The sequence below is a fragment of the Primulina tabacum genome, chromosome 17, assembly GCF_025594145.1.
Source record: "Primulina tabacum isolate GXHZ01 chromosome 17, ASM2559414v2, whole genome shotgun sequence".
NCBI lineage: Eukaryota > Viridiplantae > Streptophyta > Magnoliopsida > Lamiales > Gesneriaceae > Primulina > Primulina tabacum.
The window spans coordinates 26,220,786-26,238,745 of record NC_134566.1 but is presented as its reverse complement, the minus strand read 5'-3'; the positions used below and the strand labels follow the sequence as shown (position 1 = coordinate 26,238,745).

Below are 17,960 nucleotides of genomic sequence, written 5' to 3'. Positions count from 1 at the left end.
TCTAACCTTTTGAAAGTTACTTTTATGAACAATATTATTTTGATTTATAATTAAATCATCTATTGTATTAGAAGATTCAACTTCTTCTCGTATTTGAGAAGTAGAAGCTCTAGAAGTTTGAGGTATATCCACCATATAATCTAATGGTGAAATAAAAGAATGACTAGATCTTGATCTAGCATACACAGAAGAGGGTAATAATCTTTTTTGTTCATTATTGAACTGTATTTGAACAGATCCTTCATTATTTTGTATAACTTGTTGTAAATCTCTATTTATAATAGGATTTCTAGGAACTTCTTGTTCAATTATCCGATTTTCTGAAAATTCTATTTCTTCCCATTTTATAGATCTACGAGTTGTAATATTAGATCTATTAAAATTAGTTTCTATAAGAATAGTTTCATTTAATATTTTATGTATTCTTTTACACATAGAATTTAATGTAAATAATGGTTTATAATAAATACGATAACAGATACATATGACTTTTGTTCCAGGAGTATAATTATAACCATGAGTTTTAACATTTAATGTTAAAGAATCTAATATATTAATATCAGACAAAGATAAAGATAAATTTGGATAAACATCAAAATATACTGGACCATGAGCCAGACTAGATTGAATTATTCCCATAAGGGATTGTTTTCAATTTAAATTTCTTCCATCTCTTAAAGCTGCTATGAGGCTTTCTGGTAAACCTTCTAAAGTTAAAGGTCTAAAAGCAATTTGTATTAATCCAATATGAATAAATCTATAATTTTTCATATAAGGTAAAATATCTTTATTATTTAATAATCTCATAACCATGTCTTCATTATGAAGAGGTACCGAAGATTCTGTAGTTTTAACTACCTGTTTAAAACCAATTTTTTCAAATGTTCCTAATTTATAGACATTTTAGATTCTATCTTAGGAATAGTCCATTTATTCAATAAATCTAAATTTTCAGGTAAATCATATTCTTCATTTAAACTGTTTTTAACAGTTTTTTTCATACTGAAAATATTCATTTGAATAAAAGTGTTAAATCATCAAGCAAAACTATTTCCATGGCTCTGATACCATCTGAGGCTTGGAATACAAATTGATCTTGATACGTGGCGTTGTTATACCAAAAGTTTTCTTAGTGGCTTTCGCACATATAAAAGTTATTTGTTTTCAGCCTATATATCAGATTCAAAATACTGAACTAATAAAATGAAGTATTTAAATTCTAGAATAAAAATGAATATAAGGTTCATCTATGACAATTTTACAAAACATACAAGGATTTGTAAGTTTATTGCTTTATTTATTTTCTGTTATTATTTACTGTTTTAATTTCTTATTTTATAATATTAGCCTGAATGACAGGCTAAAACAGTCATGTTAAATCATCTCATTACTAAACCATGTTCTTTATTTATTTGTAACTTGGAATTAAATTGAAATGATAAAAGATTTCATTTAAATTTTGGAATTTGATGTAATATAAGGGTTAATGGTTGAACATAAGGTTGAAAGACGAACTAGAAAATAGTAAACACAAGGTTCGAGTTTAATCAGGAGGCATAAATTCATGTTGTAGCCCTTCAGCCTGCTTTGCCGAGAAATGGCATTTAAGGCGTTTATCTTCTGTTGTTTAATTTCTCTGGTATATCTTTTGTAATTCCTTTTATGTTTTGTAAAACTCCATAGCTAAACCTTATATTCATTCTTATTCTAAATTTTAAGTATCTCTTTTTATTCGTTCAGTTATTTGAATATGGTATATCGATTGGAAACCAATAACCTCCGTGTGTGCGAAAACCACTAAGGAAAACATTAGGTCTAACAGTGCCACGTACTATAGTCAATTTGTATTCCAAGATAAAATAATATTTAGAAATGGATTTGTATATAAGTATAGAAATATAATAAAAAAAATTATTATATAATTTTGAGGCCGAAAAACGATGGATTAAAGACAGAATTATAGATAGAGTTGGAATTTGAAACTAAAGTTATTTAATCAACCTGAAAATGGATTCACAAATGGCTCTATGATCCATCTCTAGAATTAGGAATGTAACATCTTTGTCTCAAAAATCAGAGACAGGTCTTTCATAAAGGAATTTTTGAGACGGAATCTTCTTTTAAAATGGTTAAGAGACAAAAATATGATATTCAGAAATGAATATATCTGTTACTATAACAATAAAAAAAATAAAAACTATAACAATAAAAAAAAATAAAAACATTGAGATTACTCTAGACATCATAATATGATGCTTAATTCATTCTCCGATTGTATTCAAAATATCGATACAAGCATATCCTCTGAGTAATATTCAGCAAATCTCTAAGTTGGGGCCTGTGACTTCTATCAAAGTGAAATATTCAGTAAATTTCTCAGTCCAAATTCTGCTTTTTTTTAAACACGACTCGATTTTGTCTGGAAGAAGATCGGCCCATGATCAGTATTTTGGCATGCTTGGTTGTACGTATTTCACTTTTCAAATTATTTTATTGATTAAAATTGTAAATAAATTCATGTTTATTGCACTAGGTTTTGCTTAAAATAGTAAGTTTTTGTCAAATGTCAATTCTAAAAAAAGAAAAATATATCATTTGAAACATCAACTATTCGTTTTTCTTAAAAAGTACTAGAAATTTTTTTTCTCCGAAAACTATACATATATATATATACTTAAAAAATAGCCTTGCACCATTTTAAAAATAAAATCACCAACTATATTTGAAAATCCAAAAGAAATAGTTCAAACATAAAATCATCCATCGTTTTACCAAACCTAAATAAACAATATTTAAAAATAAAATCAACTCTAACATCTTCTCAAAAACCTCTCAAACGCATAATAAAGATCGTAAAAATCTTCATCATCAACTTCAAATCATAAATGTAAATCATAAACGTATATGCGGAAACTAGCGTTGGTCATCGGGTTATGTGCACCTTCAGTCCAGTCAGATCAACTATACAAGCCTCTCTCAACATTATTATCATACTCACCTGCATCGATCACACCTAGTAAGTCTAAAAACTCAGCAAATCATATTCTTGATAACAAACAATACGTATACAGATCACATGCAAGAGTGAAAATATTTTTACTTAAAGTAACATTTTCATAATCATGCATAAACATAAACATTTTCATATTATCATCGACATATTCATATATATCATAAACATATACATATTAGTTTCGTTGAATTCAGATCGTTGATTGTGACTTTCGTATTCGTATTGGGGTCGATGGATCCATCTACATGTAACCACAGTACTGGACGGCGGAGACATCAGCGACACTCTCACCCGTCAACTGAGCCTTGGTCTTACGTATTAACATATCAACGTATCATCGTATTAGTCACAATCCATTCACATCCTTCAACATTTCATATTTTCATCACTTTACAAAATCATGCATATAAATATCATTTTTATTTTGAAACCAAGTTATGCAACATGTCTTTTAGCTTTAACCTTTTACATTAAAATCTCATAAACATTTAAAATAAACATATTAACATATAAAACAGCATTCAGAGCACTGGTATGACGTTTATTATTTTCTAGGTGTAAAATGACTTTTTAACCCTTAGACGTAAATTTTCTCGTTTTTTGACATTTTCTTATTTCCATTGACTCTAGACCATCTCAAATAATTATTTAAGCTTAAATTAAATTTCTCATATTTTTATTTAGCTTAAATATGAGACTTTCTAACTTTTTCGTAAATATTAATTCGTATAACGTTTTAATTCCGAATAAATTCAAACTTCAATATAAAATTCTCAAATTCAAAACTTAGACTTTATATATTTAATTTACCCTCGTAACCATGATTCAAACCCCCGTGAACCACGGCTCAACCCTTAACCATTTAAACCCTAATTCTTGAACCTTAAGCTAAATCCTCGAATCATCTTACGTTTTTACCGAGCCAAGCCCGAGCCACCCCGAGCCATCTTCGGACCAGACCTCCCCTGGACTCTTATGAACCTATTGTACCACTAGGACTTTACCCTAGCCCCAACCGAAGCTTCCCACATCAGTAGCAAGCAACGGCCGAGAACCATGTTGCACTAGGACTCTACGTTTTCACGCCTAGTACTCTAACCACCGAGCCAGCCCTTGACCCATACCCCTGTGCACCCTCCTAGAGACCTAGCCTAGCCCAGCCCTAACCCCCTGGCCGAGCCACGAGACCCCTTGCGCAGCAGTTGAACCATGCGCGCTACTCTCAGGTGGCTAGGACTCCTTCCCAGCCGCTTCTCTCAAATCCTAGCGTGGCTAGGACCCCTCTCCTGACCCATACATGACCCCACCTAGCCCTGGTCGCAACCAAGCCAAGCCATGCACGTTTCATCCCTTAACCTGATCACCTTGGCCCTAAAATGTCATCCTTGTTTCCAGCTTGTTCCATCACGTGTGCAGCCTAATACCATGCCTTTTAGGACTCTTTCCTCGTGTAAAAACCACCCTTAAACCTTCCCTAATCATGGCAGCCACTTCATGTACGAAACCATCAAGTTTTGGGATCAAATACATGCTTCAAAAACCCATGTTTTGCACAAAAACACAAATAATAAAAAGAGTAACTTGTCTTTCATGCAATTCATAAACACTTACATATTAGGGTGTGATAGATGAGAAATGAAGGAATTATAGCGTGTCTTTGCGTAATTTACGCACGAAAATACGTTGACGATTGGGAAGAACGACGACGAACGATCTTGGCTGAATTTTCTATGTTAAAACCGATGCCTTCCTCTTGTAAAAATCGTGTGTGCCATGAAGTTTGAGGGGATAAGAGTTTGTGTGTTTAGAGGGGAAGTGGGCGTGCACTTTAAATAAGAATGGGGTAGGGTTTGAGCTTTGAAAGTTGATAAAATAAAATTTGTGCAAGCTTGGGCCCATTAGCAAACATAATAAACCCAATAAGCCCACTTGTGCATTTAAAAATTATTTCGTTTAGGCAAGTTCGTTAAATTATTAGCCGAGTTGTCAAAACGTTCGTATTTTTGTTGAAAATCTGATACCGATAAAAATTACGTCTCGACGTATAAAATCACCTCAAAACTCCTTATTTTCAAAACAATAATAAAAAGCATCAACCTTATTTTAAATAATTAAAAGCAATTATTTAATAAAATTATTTTTCATTTTTCAGCCATCGGTCTCCGTTCCTCGATCGCATCTTGAATACAATTAAAAATACAATTTTAAACATTCATGTAGAAAAGTACATTTTAAATGTGTAAACATGCACACCATATTTAATTCATGCAATTAATGTCATTTAATTAAAATACATAAGAATTTTGATAACTTGCATGCATGTGGTTCACGTGGACTTTTAAATTTTCGGGACGTTACATCATTAATCTCGAAATTAGTGTACTACAATAAATGATTGAAAACATTTAAATTTTTGAGACTTTTATTGATAGTTTTTTTAATAAAGACTTACTATTTTCTTTTAAAAAATTTCAAATGTGACTTCAATTATTGTTTGAATTGATTATATTAATTCGTTTGTTAGTTCAAATTTGAATATAATTCATTTTTATATCAATTTAAATATAATTTATGAATTATGTGTTTTTTTTTTTCAAATTGAAACTGAACTTTATTGAAAACATAAACTACTTTAAATTTTTGCATTTAATACATCAATTCGTTTTGTGTCCTATGATATATTTAGTTGTTATTATAAATTTTATAAATAATTCAGTCCGATTTCTGCATTACATTCAGACAATCAATTTTCAATCAGAATAAATATAAAAAAAATGAGTGCAATGTTCAGTATCACTCGTGAGGTAAATCATTTGAAAATACATTTGGCGGTTAAACTCTGATTAGCTCGTTGATACGATCTACCAGCATATGAAAACAACAAAAATTCAAGTTTAAAATATATTTTCTATTATTTAAACATTATTTTTTTCCATACATTTTTTATTTAGGGATATTATTTATATTTTCTTTATTTTATATGGTTCACGCACACAAATATATATAAACAAAGTTTTTGTCCTATCCGTAAAGTTATTGTCAAAAATAATATTTTATAAAAGGAAAAAAATCATTATTAATGTATTCACCTATCGCATTAATATTTGAAATAAATACGTAATTAAATATGAATTCTTTTCATTTTATTTTTAAAAAGTCAAATTTAAATTTGATGTTTCTTGAAATTATAAACTATATTTAAGTATTTGCATTGATTATATCATTTTATAATTTCGATTATGATTTTAAGTTTACTTTTAGATATTTTATATTTGTTATTCTCTATCATACTAAGTAAAATATTTTTATATAATATTTTGTTTTTCAAATTTTTTAAAATAGTGTCCATAAATTATTGTTATTATTATTATTATTATTTTTATTATTATCATCATCATCATCTTAATATAATTTTAAAATATTTATCTAAAATAATATAAGATTTTTTAAATAATTTTTTTATTAATATAAGTTTCACTTAAACAAAAATAATAAGTCAATTTAATGACAAAATATTGTTATCATTATTTGAGTGTTACCTTAAATGACATAAATATTTTGATATAAAATTTTTAAGATTTAAATATATTCATTATATTATCAATGATTTTAAATAATCATTCAATTGCTACCGCACTAATAAAATATTAGTAATAAATAAGAAGAAAGTAATTTATCACATCAAAAAAATATTTAACATGAAAATTGTATATCATGAACGAAAATACATATATATGTCATTGGGGAAAAAATGGGTAGCCTTTGGAGGCCGGAACACCTACACAACATCATGTGAATCTCGCTTATTATCTTGATTTGCGCGATTATGATTTTCGATATTTTATAGTTTTTTTTTTGTAATTGATTTAGACATTTATGATTTTTACTTTTAGTTTTCTTAAATATGAATATAAATATATTATAATATAGATAAAGAGAAAAACATCATTTTATAATATATTATTTTTGTGCATTTAATTTACCAGTAGCTATATATATGTGTATCTTACATCCACGCAGGTTAGCGACTTCAATAAACGCAAATCCAGTGGTGAATCGGTGCAGCCTCCAAGTTCTTGAAGATTGTCCCATCAAATCCAGAACCAATTGCTGGAGGTTTTCTGTGACAATCGTTGACACTCATCAGTGAATTCCATAGATTTTCTGTGACAATCATCTCCGGAGGCTGACCAAGGGCCTTAAATTATGCAGAAACTCCTCCAGTCCGCAATGTTACGCTCAGTCAAACCTCATCAGTTCACTCAATTATCCACCTTCACCTCCCTTTCTGACAATACCCTGGACAATGTTAACATTGTGAATGAAGTCCTCTCCCTCATCAATTCTGTGTATTCTATGGAAATGTCCCTTAACAAATTATTCCCTTTCTTGAACTGCGAAATTATTGTTTCAGTTCTCCAATCACAGGTGCAATTGAAGAATGATCCTCGCATCTGCTTTCGCTTCTTCACCTGGGCAGCTGGGAAAAAGGAGTTCCGTAGTGGGGTGTCACATAATTTGATTGTCGAGATGCTCTTGAGTGACGATTCATTTGATTTATATTGGAGTGTTCTTGATGATTTAAGGAATGAAAAGGCACCTGTTTATGCGGATGCTTTTGTTGTGTTGATTTTGGGATATTGGAGGTTGAAGAATGCGGACAAAGTAGTGGAGACATTTGGGAAGATGAAAGATTATGAGTGTAAGCCCAATTTAGCTGTGTATAACGTGATTTTAAATGTTTTGGTGCAGAAAAATGTGATCAATTTGGCATTGGCGATTTATTATAAGATGGTGAAGTTAAATTGTAAAATGGGTACAGATACTTTTAATGTTTTGATTGATGGTTTGTGCAAGAATGGGATGACTGAAAATGCACTGAATCTGTTTGACCAAATGACTAGGAGAGGAATCTTGCCTAACAGGATTACATACACAATTATTATTTCAGGTTTGTGCAAGGCAAAGAGGACAGATGATGCACTTAGGCTGCTTAATTTGATGAAAAGTAAGGGATGTAGACCTGATATTATTACTTACAATTCTTTGCTTCATGGGCTTTGTAAGTTTGGCCGGGTTAATGAAGCCCTCTTGCTTTTGCAGTCGTTCAAAAATGAGGGTTATCATGTTGAGATTCAGGGGTTTAGTTGTTTAATCGAAGGTTTGATAAGAACTAAACAGATTGGAATGGCTGAAGAGTTGTTTTCGAAGGCTTTTGAGGTGAACTTAATCCCTGACGTGGTGCTGTACACGATCATGATGCGTGGGTTAAGTGAAGCTGGAAGGATGGCGGATGCAACAAAGTTGTTAAGTAATATGATTGCAAAAGGGGTCATGCCGGATACTCGATGTTACAACGTGCTAATCAAAGGATTCTGCGATGCCGGGCTCTTGGATCAAGCTCGGTCTCTTCAACTAGAGATTTCCCAGCAAAATCAGTTCCCCAATACTTGCACTTACACTATTTTTATTTGTGGTTTGTGCAGGAATGGGCTGCTTGGAGAGGCTCGACAGATTTTTAATGACATGGAAAAACTTGGCTGCTTTCCCTCTGTTGTAACTTTTAATGCATTGATTGATGGACTATGTAAGGCTGGTAAACTCGAGGAAGCTCGCCTTATGCATTACAAATTAGAGCTTGGGAGAAACCCATCATTGTTTCTTCGGCTGTCACAAGGTGCAGATCGTGTTCTTGATAGCGTAAGCCTACAAAAGATGGTGGAAAAGTTGGTTGACTCTGGGTTAATGCTTAAAGCTTACAAGATTCTCATGCAGCTTATTGATAGTGGGGCTGTGCCACTCACCAGGACATACAATACGTTGATAAATGGTATGTGCAAAGCTGGGCAAATTAATGGTGCTTTTAAGCTCTTCGAGGAGCTCCAACTCAAGGGGCTTTCCCCAGATTCCGTTACTTATGCCACACTCATAGATGGACTTCAAAGTTTGGATAGAGAATTAGACGCGTTTAAGCTCTTTGAGCAAATGAATAAAAATGGATGTGTACCATCTTTTTCTGTGTATAAGACACTCATGACTTGGTCCTGCAGGAGGAATAAGATTACTGTTGCTTATGGTCTTTGGTTGAAGTACCTGAGGAGCTTAGGGGAAGATGAATCGTTGAAATTGGTTGAGGAATGTTTTGTGAAAGGAGAATATGAGAATGCTGTAAGACGCTTGCTTGAAAAGGACATCAAATTGATTGATTTTGATTATGCACCATACAACATTTGGCTCATTGGATTATGTCAGGCTAACAGAATCGGGGAGGCTCACAGGACATTTTTAATTCTCGAGGAGTTTGGGGTTGTTGTTTCTGCCCCAGGTTGTGTCAAGTTGATTCATGTTCTCTGCTGTGAGGGAAAACTAGACCAAGCTCTTAAAATTTTTCTTTATAGCATGGAGAAAAATTATATTTTAATGCCACGCATCTGCAACCATTTACTTGAAGTTCTCTGTTCAAAGGATAAAGCAATGCTTGCTTTCGAAGTTCTAGACAAAATGAAATCTGTGGGTTATGATTTAGATTCTTACCTTCACCGCAGCACAAAAGTACTTCTATATAGTCATCGAAGAACAAGGGAATTTGAGAATATGACCACAAGTTGAATATTCTTTCGGTGTGCCATGTGAATGGGAATTTCCTAATTGCAGATGTGGCGGATCAAGAAGCAAAGATCTCTGTTGAAGAGCATATGCATGGCACTACTATTCAAACTCTCCAAAATGATCTCGATATAGGTTTTCTACGTTACTTATTATATTTTTATTTTATTGTTTTCTTCTTGTTCTTTACATTTCTTGTGCTATCGTTAAATACTGGCATTGGCATTTGTAGCTCTTGTTTTGGTTATTCACGATTAAATTTTGATTAATGTGTTCTTCACCTCGATGGATGTGCTGATTATATTTCCAATTAGAAAATTCGATTTATTCGTTCTTTGCCTTGATGGATGTGCTGAACATATTACCAATTAGAACTTGTTAGGTTCCCAATCTGTGAAGACGAAATGGATTTCCCCTAGCTAGCAGTCCTCTACTTGTTCCCAGAAGTTTTACAGTGTGCTAGTTTCTCTATTTTCTTATTTCTTTTTTAATGAAATCTAGTGAAAAATGAAACAAGGCATGTCAAAGAAGAAACTGTTCAGATGGCCAAGGCAAAGCAGCTGATCTGTTTGCAGATTTCTGAAAATAGTCTGAAAGTTGCTTCTCTCAAATTTGATTCGTCCACCCTCAATCAAGTAAAGCTTTTGGTTCAACAGATACTCAATATATTGATAGATCTCGGCATGTTATGTATCTATCAAACTCAATCACATTTCCCCCTCGAGAAACTGATAATGAACTTATAAATAATATTTGTCTTTTTATTCATTATATTTTTGGGATATCTTATTGTATATTACAAGACCGAAACTGTCAATCTAAAAGGTGATGTTTAACTGAAGCTGGAGCAGACATATGAAGGCCACACTTTCAGGATTCACCATGTGAATCAATCTGTTTTCTTTTTTTTTTTCAGCTAATCCTGCTTTAATCTCACCTGGGCCACAAAGACCTATATACAATAGTGTCTCGCAAACTAAGCATGGCAGAGATATGTTTATAGTCATATCTGGTTGAAACATGATCCTGTTACTTCTGCGGTTGTGCCATGCCCTCCTGATAATTTTTCTTAGTAGGTTGATCTTAAGTAATCTGGCGACGTCCCTCGAGTAGGTACTCTTGTTGTTTCTTACTTACAGAGATTCTTCATCACTAGAGTACTCTGTTGTCTGAGTCTCACAGGTCCTAAAATTTTTCTCATCTAGGTGGTTTTTGACATTATTATAATGCTCTTTGTAACCCATGTAAGCCTGCAATGATTAACACCCTTTGATAGTCAAACCATGAGCAACAAGGTATCTATTGGGATTATATATACTTGCTCAGACACACAACAGCCTCAGCGGTTCCTCATTCAATTTCAAATCCACCTTAACCAAAAACAGTAACGAGTTTAATAGGTTGATTTTTCTAAGAACTTGTGCCATGCGACAACTTCAAATGAAATACAAAATTGCACATTATTCATTCAAACATTTCGATCTCCAGAAAGAATTATAAGCTTAGGACTTTGACCACATGTTCTCTAGACAGTTTACAGAAAAGGTACTTTCAAGTAGGCATTTCTCTAAACACTTCCAACTAGATCTTGACCCTTGGAAGTTGTAAGGCAGCTTGCATCATTCTATGCGGATGCTAGTACACTGAATGAATTTGGAGGTTAATCGTATTTTTAAAAAGCACGTGAAAGTTACATATATGTTCGTAAAAGTCCTTTATTTTCAGTTACCCTCTTCTTTTCTGTTTTAGGTAAACGTACTGAAACATAAAATCCTCAAGAACACATTTGAAAGAGTTATAATTTATTTGTATACGTTTTATAAGTCTCAACATATCTAGAATATTAGGGAAAATTCTTCTTTCTATGGAAGAATGGAGGTTGGGTCTTGTTTTTTCGATTCATGAATCAAACTACTCACCCTACTTCTGTCGGATCCTCTTGGCACGCAGACAATGGAGCTTATGCAACAACAAAAATTAAGCCTGTCAGCGAAACTTGTGGATAGAAGGTAATTCGAAGATCATGTATCACAAGAGAGACAATGAATCACTATATAACGGCACCATTGATTTCCAAACAGTGGGCATTACGCAAAGGTTGCCGAGGATATTAGTCGAGAATTGAAAGGATGGCAGGTTTGACATCTTACTATGTAGTATCCAGATCATGCTTGCTGTATTTGTCACTTTTACAAGGCTGTGAATTTGACCATGCAGGAATGGATTGATGCTCACCAATTCGACCCAATGACCAAAGAAGGCTTAGTGGTTTCTTGAAATACCTTTTCCTTTTTGTTCATAAAACATTTATAATTAGTTAAATAATGAAATGCACAATTCTTCAGATAGTAACATTACAACTCCCCAGGTTACTCTAAAGATTTATTGCAATATAACTTCAAAACAATAATGCATAAATTTCTGAATGAGTGCACGAGCTCAATTGCAAGATGAAGCTATCATCAGTTGCATTTAATTTTCTTTTTTGAAGCAATCTAAATGGCAAGAAAAGGATTTCTCCTAATCAAACTGTATGGTACCTCTAAATTTAACATGATAATATGTTGAATGAATTCTGAGGTGCCACCAAAAATTAAATTTCCCGTAGTATTTTCTAGGCTTGTTCGTTAAGATTCAATTGGTACTAAGGCATCAATTATCTTCTTTCTTACACTATTTATAGTTTTTGGTCAAATCATGTATTCAATTTTCTTGTTTGATACTGAAGACATACCTTACCACCTCTCTGATAATCTAATCTATGTCAACCTAAACCATTGCATCGCTAGTTTTAAATGATATTGATATGAATTATGATTTGATAATTCATTTCCCAATCTCAAGGAGGAACATTCGTGGAAAAATATGAAATTATATAACATGGACTTGTTAGGTGCTTGTTGCATTCTCAAAGGGCAGGTTTATTATTGATTTGGGTTGATGTTCATGCAGGTAAATGAAAAGGCAAATGGAGATGGAACTGAAGGTACATTTCAACATGTTCTGTCAAGTGAAATGTACATCAGCAGTTTCTTTCTTTTGCGGCATAAAAATGGCTAAGCTGTCAAACACAAAAAAATAAAAATAAAAAATTTAATAATAATCCATTTTAATTTTGTCAATTCCAACGAAAAGCATTTTAATTAATCACGTGTTTCTATTTATTAGAAAGTGTAGTGTTCACTTGTATATGATTGATAGGGAATATTTTAACTTTATTTTTCAGTGTTAGGATGCATTCAGTTTTGTTCTAGTCAAATATGATAAGATGAACTGGACCATACTTCATTAAAAACCTATGATGAGTTTAGCTTATTTTGAGCATGCGAATTTGTCCTGTGGCCAGATGTGCATGGTGGGGAATAATATGTTCCTGCCTCTAAAGCGAGTAAGCGACCATTCAATAGATCATCTGTAAGCATGTGAAACTTCATATCTTGTGATTGATGACCAACTTGATAGGATAGACTACAGTTACAGAATTTTCCCGGTTATCAACATTTAATGGCAAAGTGTCTTTTCTGATAACATAACAGCGTGACTTCACAAGAATGGATATGTTAGTTTTGGTGCCGTCAATAGGAGTTTTGATTGCTACTGATCGATGATGTTTATAATTTATGCCATATATCGCATGTAAGAAATCTCAGAACAACTCTGTTCATGTTAATTATATCCACAAAAATGACTAGACCATGCTAATTACCAGACTTTCTGAAAGATGTTGGTCAAACAGAAATTTTGGATTTAAATGCTGCTAAAGCCAACTTGGATAAGCTGGAACAATTGAAAGAAAATCTTCTTGTGGAGAATGCTGAGGTATGAATGTTAGATTGTTTGATTTATGTAATTATATTCCAGCATCTTGAAAATTTATTTTATTTAGATGATAAGAAATTATACTACCATTAGAATGCCAATTAATCATATGGTTGGTAGCTTTGGTGGGGTTATTTTGAAATTTTTTTAGTCCCGGGTATAGGTGGATCAGTCAACAAATATTCGTATGCACTCGATTTTTTTGTCTGTTCCGTCAGTCACCCAAAGATTGTTCTCAGAAAATTGACTCTGTTCTTCGCTGACTTTGTGCGAGGGAAAGTTTTTGTGGTTATTTTGGGTGATAACTCACTGTATAATTTAACTTGCTTTTGTGACTATATTGGTGTTACAGCTGAGGGAGTCTGTTGATCTACTGAAGTCTAAAATGAATTGTTTTAAGGTAACTTGTATAAGTCACAAATTTTTTTTTTCAATTTTATCTCTTGTATTTGCTTTGTTTGTATTTTGATGAACTGTTAATTAGCTGGCAGCTGGTCAGTTCTTGTGCAAATCCGGCTTTTCCGAATCTTTTCCTTGCAGAAATATACAAAGAAACGAAAGAAAAAGAAGCAACATTATAATTAGATTCCAACTGCCTGACGTAGTGATTAATTGGTCTGGCACAAATTTAATCAGTGCATGAATTTATTTCTTCTTTTTCAGTTTGCATGGGAAATAAATTAATAGTCATTCATTGTTCTTTGTTTTTTATAGGAGCGTGGCAGTTGTGAATTTGTTAACATAATTTATTGGTTAGTTTGTAATCAAAGATTATTTAACGTATGAACGTCATCTGGTCACTCAATTATTCACTGAAAGATCAAACCAGTTAAAGTTATTTAGCAAAAGCAAATGGTCAGCATAGAGGAGATTAGACTTTTAAGCTTCCCACTTTTAACCAGTGAAAGATCAAACCAGTTAAAGTTATTTAGCAAAAGCAAATGGTCAGCATAGAGGAGATTAGACTTTTAAGCATAGAGGATATTAGACTTTTAAGCTTCCCACTTTCTGAATCATGTTAATAATCGATCTAGCAAGTCTAACTAGTGAAATGGTCCAATTGTTGATTATGATGGACGGCAATTGCAGCAAGAACTTGTGAAAATGGATGAGAAAAGCTCGGAGGAGGAGCTTCGAGCACTCTTATCTGACAAAGCTGGAGAATACGAGTATCTGCAATCTCTGCAGTTCCAGATTAGGAAATTGAAAGTAAGTTTTACCAACTCTTCCTTTTAGATTAAACAATTTACAACCTAGGCAGCAATTCACATCTGTCTTGAGCTCTAAAGTTTCTATCCTAATCTCTGATGGTTTGTTAATGTATGTGTGTGACCTTCAACCTTGGAAAACTGACAATGATTGTGAATATTGGGATGAAGAAGAAAGTTTGGATAAGCTGCTGAATCAAGCAGCTAGTGATATTTTGTTACAGGAAATGGGCCAACAATTAAATAGAGAAAGACCCATTATACAAATATTCGGGTTTTTTTTTTTGGAGAGTTTAGCGACTAGCTCTTCTGCTAGGGAAATTACAATTGTACAGAGCAGTGTCTCTGGGAAAACTACCTTACAATTTCGTATGTATTAATTAATATTTACCTATTTTGATCTATTTATTTGTGAGTGTTGTTGTCGTTGCAACATATTTGCTATGGTTAGGTGCTCTTGTGGAGAGGATTTCAACGTTGAGCTGGATCCATGTGCTTGAAGACTCTCGGGAAGAATGTTAGAATTTGTACCAGGTAAATGTGCCAGAAAGTGATTTAGAGTAGTATTTGGTAGGCCAAAATCAAATGGCAAAGATGATGTGATTTCATGTGTAACACCGAATGCATACAGTTCAAGGTTATCGTACTTTTCTTTCAGCAAAATTGTAAGTGGTGCCTTCATTTTTTAGGCTTGTATAATGAAATCCTAGAATATCTTACAGAGAATTTAAGTTTTAGGGCGGATTGGACATCAAACTAATTTTAGCCTTATTTTTTATATATAATTTTAAAAATAAAAACTAAAATAAAATAATAAGAAATATGATAAGAACTAAGGGTGTTCATGTTCTGAGTCTTCAAAGTTTTTACTTGGAAAGTGACCATGTATTTGAAACTTGAAAGAAAAAAAGTGTATTAAAATTTCAGATCAATGAATTAAATTTGTAATTTCAAGTTATTAAGTTCATTTACATATTTTAAATACATAAACAACTTTTATAATATTTTTTATACTAGAATAACTGAGTTATTTAACAAATTTAAAAACACGTAAGTTGTTGTTTAAGTAAATAAAGTAATAATAACAATACTTATTATATCAGGATGTAATTGTGGCTAAGTGATGTAAATTTATATGTATTTTAACAAAGTCTTAGTTTAAATCTAACATACATATAAATATATCACTTTCATTTGTGAATTTCCTTATATGTCCTTATTCATTTATTTAATTTAATTTAAGTTAGCAAACAAATTAATAGGTATCTTAAAGGTTTTTTTTTTTTTTTTTGTAATTCATTGTCCATCTTAAATGAATTTGGACATTAATACACATTCCTCTTTCTTTCCTAACTTTTATGCCAAAAAATTATTTATTTAAATTTTCTTGTTAATTTAAATTTGGACATTAATACGCATTCCTCTTTCTTTCCTAACTTTTATGACAAAAAAATTATTTATTTAAAATTTCTTGTTAATTTAAGTTACCGAATTAAATTAATAGGTTTTTTTAGAAGTTTTTTGTAATTCATTGTCCATCTTAAATGAATTTTGACATTAATACACATTCCTATTTCTTTTAAAAATTTTATGCCAGAAAAATTATTTATTTACATTTCTTAGTAAAATCTAACATCTAACATACATATAAATATATGACTTCTAATTGTGAATGTTCTAATATACCTTTATTCATTTAATTTTGTAAATTAAATCAATAATTTTTTAATGGATTCTTTATAATTTATTGTCTATCTTAAATATTTTTGGATATTAATGCATGTTGAATTTATCAATTTACCAATGATTTTTCTTTGTTGCAGATAAAATTTGTTACTAAAATTAGTGTATTTCTTCGTAATTGCTAATGAATATTTAATACAAGTAAAAGATGCACATGCTGTTATTATTTTTAATTTGATCAAATAATATTAAATAATAACACGAAATTATTTTCGATTTAGAAAAGTTGTTCGATTTAAAAGGAAAGTTTTATTTTGATTTTTTTCTATTTAAAATATGGAGTGACTTGAAAAGATTTTTAGTATGGTAAGATGGGTAATTATGGAATTAAATATTTTGGTGTCCTCAAAAGTAGTTATTCTAAGACCCTCACACTTAATATAATAGTATAGATTTATATCTTATCTTTTATTTTACATATAAATAAGTCACTTTTATAACAAATTGATTTTAAAATATGAGCTAAGATGCATCGTATATTTGTAGATATTGAAATATGTTAAAAATTATTTGTAAGAATATTTTTTTAACGTAAAATTATTCTGTGATTTAAAATTTGCAATACTTTTCTCAAATTATTTTTTTAATGAATTATTTTTTAATTGTGGTTTTACTACTTGTACATCTCATTGCGGGGTAGAAAACCTTGTATCATATATGGGTGTAACTCGCTTTAATTTTTAAAATATAACTAATAAAATTTGTGAGTCCTTCAACTATATTTTTCAATTTTTTCATAATATTATAAACACGTTATATTATATTTTATAAATTTTATATATTTAATTTAAGTTATTTTTACTAATTAATGTCTATAAATTTGTGAAACTCTTGATATTTTTATATAGCTGATAAGAAATACGAAAAATTTAAAACTTCTAATAAAAAGTTAATATTTCAGATATAACTATAAAATAAATTTTTTTGGAACTTAAGAATTTTTTTATGTATTTAATTTATTTTTTTAATTAATATCAATGAATTTATGAAGCTCTTGATATTTTTATGTAGATGATAAAAAATGCTAAATTTTTGACAAATTTCAATAAATTGATTTAAGTAATAATTAAATAAATAGTTAGTCAATAATTTACTGATTTCACTTATGATTCATTATGTATTATGATAATATTTTAGATAAAAAATGTTTTTAAAATTAAAGTTTCTATTATTATATATTTTGTTATCAATTTTTAATTGCGTTCTAAACATAATACAAAGTATGATTATATTATCATTATTCTATTACAAAATCATCATATATAATATATTATTTTGTTATATTGTTTGTTCTTTTCAATCTATTAATTAATTTTTAATTGTATATGATGAAATTACATACATAAAAAACAATTTTTTCTCTTTTCTGCATATTAATTAATTTAGCATTATATATGATGAATTTATATATATATAAGCTATTTTTCACATTTCAAAATAACAGAATTGTTATTTAATATACTCACTTATTAAATTAACTAAGTTATGTTTACCAATTCATTGTGCATTATTATTATGATTGCAACTTAATGAAGCACAGGTGAGGACATATAGTGGTCACCCTAACAATT

At 30.9% G+C, this 17,960-nt stretch overlaps 1 protein-coding gene across 3 annotated transcripts; it reads left to right on the top strand.

The window, feature by feature from the left end:
• The first annotated feature begins 7,023 nt into the window (after window positions 1-7,023).
• Window positions 7,024-15,362, top strand: LOC142531329 (pentatricopeptide repeat-containing protein At1g79540-like). 3 transcript variants are annotated; one of them, XM_075637427.1, is made up of 10 exons: window positions 9,624-9,754; window positions 10,121-10,254; window positions 11,570-11,628; window positions 11,701-11,755; window positions 11,837-11,887; window positions 12,572-12,605; window positions 13,329-13,438; window positions 13,791-13,838; window positions 14,528-14,647; window positions 15,098-15,362. In XM_075637427.1, the coding sequence occupies exons 1-10, from the start codon at window positions 9,709-9,711 to the stop codon at window positions 15,125-15,127; spliced, it is 687 nt and encodes a 228-aa protein (XP_075493542.1). In that variant the 5' UTR covers window positions 9,624-9,708; the 3' UTR covers window positions 15,128-15,362. The 3 variants fall into 3 exon arrangements, with proteins under 3 accessions (XP_075493541.1, XP_075493540.1, XP_075493542.1); XM_075637426.1 differs by lacking the exons at window positions 10,121-10,254; window positions 12,572-12,605; window positions 13,329-13,438; ... (1 more) ...; window positions 14,528-14,647; window positions 15,098-15,362 and adding an exon at window positions 7,024-7,715 and having other exon boundaries at window positions 7,965-9,754; window positions 11,570-11,755; window positions 11,837-11,889; XM_075637425.1 differs by lacking the exons at window positions 10,121-10,254; window positions 12,572-12,605; window positions 13,329-13,438; ... (1 more) ...; window positions 14,528-14,647; window positions 15,098-15,362 and having other exon boundaries at window positions 7,024-9,754; window positions 11,570-11,755; window positions 11,837-11,889.
• Window positions 15,363-17,960: the final 2,598 nt, after the last annotated feature.

Coding starts and splice junctions, on each gene's coding strand:
- LOC142531329 (XM_075637425.1), top strand. CDS start 7,220: ATGCAGAAACTCCTCCAGTCCGCAATGTTACGCTCAGTCAAACCTCAT.